Genomic DNA, 4,025 nt, shown 5'->3' with positions numbered 1-4,025 from the left:
GTACTACCACTCTGAACCTTATTCTTATCCTCTATTTTTGTCTCTTCCCTTTTGAATCTAGCTGAGGTCATTGTTTTTTATTTTATTTTATTTTTTAAAAAAATATATAAAATAAAATATTTTATTTTTATTTATTTCTCTTGTTTCTGAAATGAGTGGATCAGATCTATGTCCACAGACTTGGATTTTTGACCCCACTACCACTTGTAGAGAAAGACATATCTAGAGAAAGAGCAGGGCACTTGGGTTTCGCTGAGCATAAGAAAAATCCTAGTTTGTGATCAGGTATCTTCATTGATGAGGGCTAGAGAGAAAGCAGTCTTCTAAAAGAGTCTATTAAAAATATCTTACTAAAAATAATATATGTGTATATATGTAACTACCAGCTAGAAAAATGATCAGAGATCCTCTGGGGCAAAAGGAGAAGTAAGAGAAGGATGGAAGAGGTGGCTTGGATGTAAGGTCCTAAATTCTTAGAGATTTCAGTAGTGAGACTGGAAGTTTCTGGGGGCCCTCCAGAGAGTAGGTAGTTAGGGACCCAATCTCACCAAACGTGTTCTAGCTGGCAAACTCTGACAAGCTTCGTAACTTCAGTTTCTCTTGAGTAAAATGGAGTAACAGCACCTTCCTTCCTGAGTCATTGAATGAAACGAGTCCATTGCAATAGGCGAATTCTTGATATCGTAGCCAAGAACCAAAAGTGTCTTTGACTTAATTTTAGATTTCTGCTTTTTCCCAAATATGTGAGCCTTCCTAAGAGGGCAGGGTTGAGAGGCGGTGCAAGGACTAACAGAACAGGATCCGAAAGACACCAAAAGACAATAAATAAGAGAAAGGATATTTTCAGGAGGTAGAAGCTTTATTATCACATGTATTCACAGGACAAAGGAACAGGTAGGTAATGATTGTACCACCAGTGTGTGACAGCCCCTGAAGGCCAGCAGAATGGCACCAGAGCTCTCAGGCTGTGGTGGAAAAAAATCACGCAGGTGGGATTAAGGGCAGGGGGGTTTCTGAACAGCCACAAACAGTTAGCTTGGAAGGGAATCAACTCTAGGACTCCAGGTAGAGAAGGGAGGACCGTGAGGCTGAGAACTGGCGGGAGAGCATCAGCTTAGGGCAAATGGCTTTAGCTCAGCTTCTGCAGGTCAGACCAACTCAGCAGCCTCCACAGCAGCCAGAACTCTGGGACCTCTGGCCACCCCCACAGCATCCACAGCTGCTCCCACGTTGTCGGCGACGTCTCCTAGGGAAGCAGCAGCAACCGGTGGAGCTTGAGCCACAGCATCCTCCTGAACTGCAGCAGCCTCCAGAGCTGCAGCAGCCTCGGCCGCAGCAAGAGGAGGAGGAGGATGGAGTCGGGGCAGGTGTTGGGGCAGGGCAGGGGCCTGCACCCTGTGAGGAGCCCTTGGAGAAACCTTTGGCGGAGGACATGCTCTGCTGAGAGGACATTCCAGATGACCTGTAAGAAAAGCAGACTCTGTCACTGATTTTTCCCAGGAAATTCAGGGTTTAGGTTTTGCTCTATGACTCATGCAAGCTCACTGGTGCCAAGCAAAAGAACAGAAAATACCTCTGCAGAAGGGAATGCCAATAACCAACTCACCGGCCACCCCCAGGTGTATTCCAATGAGCCCAGCACTCAAAAGCAGAGAATCTAGGCCAAGAATCATAATTTTCCAATGTTTTCGATTCCAACAAGAACTACCCAAATTCTTATGGGGAGGTAAATTGAGGCATTGTTGCTGTTTGACCCAGTATAAAAATTTCTCTCAGCTCCTCATTTTTCCTTTTGGCACAGGCAGTGTTGCTCACAAGGCATTTTTGACACTGCTTAGAGAACCATAGGAGATGGGAAAAATCGAACTTGGGTCAGCAACATGCAAGGTAAATGCTGTACCCAATCTATAAGTGCTCTGGCTCCAGATTTCTTACTCATTCGCCCTCCTACGCTAAATTGTGACCAAGACCTTCTTCAAGTGATGTTGGCACAGTCAGTAGCAAGGTGTAAACACCCTGTCAGGTAGAAATTATCTCTATTGCAATGCATTCTTGCCCTAGATGGATCTAGAGTCCAACCCCTCTAGGGTCCATCACTCTTCATATCTACACTTATAGGTCTCCACAGCATTGGAGGAAAACAGTGTTGAAAGCAAAATATGTCTATATTATAATCCAGGGAATCAAAAAACTTGGTTCCATTAACATCTTTTCTATAGACTTGTCCTGAAATCTTTCAAATCTCTCTCTCTCTCTCTCTCTCTCTCTCTCTCTCACACACACACACACACACACACACACACACACACACACACACACACACACACAAGCCAGGGTGACCTCCACGACTTCACAGGTACTATGAGATATTTACTCACTTCTCAAGTATAAAACAGTTCTGAGGCTCTTTGGCCACATCTGCCAGCTAGCAATATTCTACCTTCTCCTCCCTCTGCTTTTAACTCTTCCCAATCACCTCCCAGACTTTGCTGAGACACTTACCAGACTCTGGTCCACTAGAAGATTCTCACTCGATTATCCAACTGGAGCAGGCACCTGCTAAGCAGTGAACTGAGTAGTACCCAGCCAGGGAACCTTTTTATGTAGGCACATGGGAGGGACTTGTTTCTCAACTTACCGGCTCAGCTGACACTCAGCATCCCAAAGACATTTATCACCATAGGTGGTGCACGTGTGTATTCAAGCCACTTCACAGAGGTGCCAGGATTGCTGTGGTATGTTTACTTTTCCGAAGAAGACAATATTCATAGCTGGGAGATCTATGTATGTTCATAGCTGGGAGATCTATGTATGTTCTAAGATGTGATGTGGATAGCTGAGATCCTATTCTCTCTGTCCTTTTCTACAATGTAAACACACAAATACACACTTCTACCGTCACCATGGCCAATGCCAAATGCCACTACAGTCATTCTGCTGTTCCCATTTTGTACATTTTACTTTTTATTTTAATAAAGTCTCTATAGATTTTGGTTCTTGGCTTCTGGAGGGCAGATCATGGCCACATAAAGAGTCTGCTAGGTTTCACTGAGATGTTTTCTGGTGAGTCTGAGTAAAGATGACATTGGGGATATGTGGAAAAATACCAGTGGGAATTTCTCTGATACTATAAATATAAAAAAGAGTTTAACAAATTTATGATACCTTTAAGACCAAAAATATCTGCAAAGATAGTCAGGTTAGCATATCCCATAGATTAACCCTAACAGATCAGAAAGAGAACTGAGTGTTGGACACTGGTCCAATTTCAAAATTGAAGGCCAGGCTAGTCTGCTCCTTGTTTTAGCCTAATCTCCCTTTCAATACAGGGCTTCCCTACGGCCACTATAAAATTAAAAAAAAAAGAAAAGAAAAGAAAAAGAGGAACAGGGGAAATGGATTAGTGAGAGAGGAAAAAGAAGAAAAACAGAAAAGGAGACAAAAAGAAGAAAGAAAGAGATGAAGAATAAAGGGAAGGATGGAAGGATAGAATGAAGGAACAAAGGAAGGAAAAAGAAAAAGAGGAAGAGGGGAGGAGAAAAACATAAGAATAGAGAAGAAAGAAATGAAGAATGAAAGAGAGAGAAAGAGAGAAAGAAAGAGACAGAGAGATAAAAAGAAAGAAGAAAGAAAGAAAGAAAGAAAGAAAGAAAGAAAGAAAGAAAGAAAGAAAGAAAGAAAGAAAGAAAGAAAGAAAGAAAGAAAGAAAGAAAGAAAGAAAGAAAGAAGTAAATCATGTGCCCTAAAGGCAGGCAGAGTGAAAAAGAGAGAGTGAATGAGTGAGGAAGAAAGAAAGAAAGAAAGAAAGAAAGAAAGAAAGAAAGAAAGAAAGAAAGAAGAAAGAGTGAGAAAGAAAGAGTGAGAAAGAAAGAAAGAAAGAAAGAAAGAAAGAAAGAAAGAGAGTGAGAAAGCAAGAAAGAAAGAAAAAGAAAGAAAGAAAGAAAGAAAAGCAAAGAAAGAAAGAAAGAAAGAAAGAAAGAAAGAAAGAAAGAAAGAAAGAAAGAAAGAAAGAAAGAAAGAAAGAA

The 4,025-nt window shown here is 41.6% G+C and overlaps 1 protein-coding gene across 1 annotated transcript; it reads right to left on the bottom strand.

Annotated features, from left to right (window-relative positions):
- Positions 1–1,158: 1,158 nt before the first annotated feature.
- CRCT1 (cysteine rich C-terminal 1) lies at positions 1,159–1,452 on the bottom strand. The gene has a single exon (XM_049766008.1). It carries the CDS (start codon positions 1,450–1,452, stop codon positions 1,159–1,161), a length of 294 nt encoding a protein of 97 aa, XP_049621965.1.
- Positions 1,453–4,025: the final 2,573 nt, after the last annotated feature.

The sequence above is a fragment of the Suncus etruscus genome, chromosome 19 (assembly GCF_024139225.1).
Source record: "Suncus etruscus isolate mSunEtr1 chromosome 19, mSunEtr1.pri.cur, whole genome shotgun sequence".
Classification (NCBI taxonomy): Eukaryota; Metazoa; Chordata; class Mammalia; order Eulipotyphla; family Soricidae; genus Suncus; species Suncus etruscus.
Note: the sequence above shows the minus strand (reverse complement) of the source record. Positions and strands in the feature narration are given on the sequence as shown.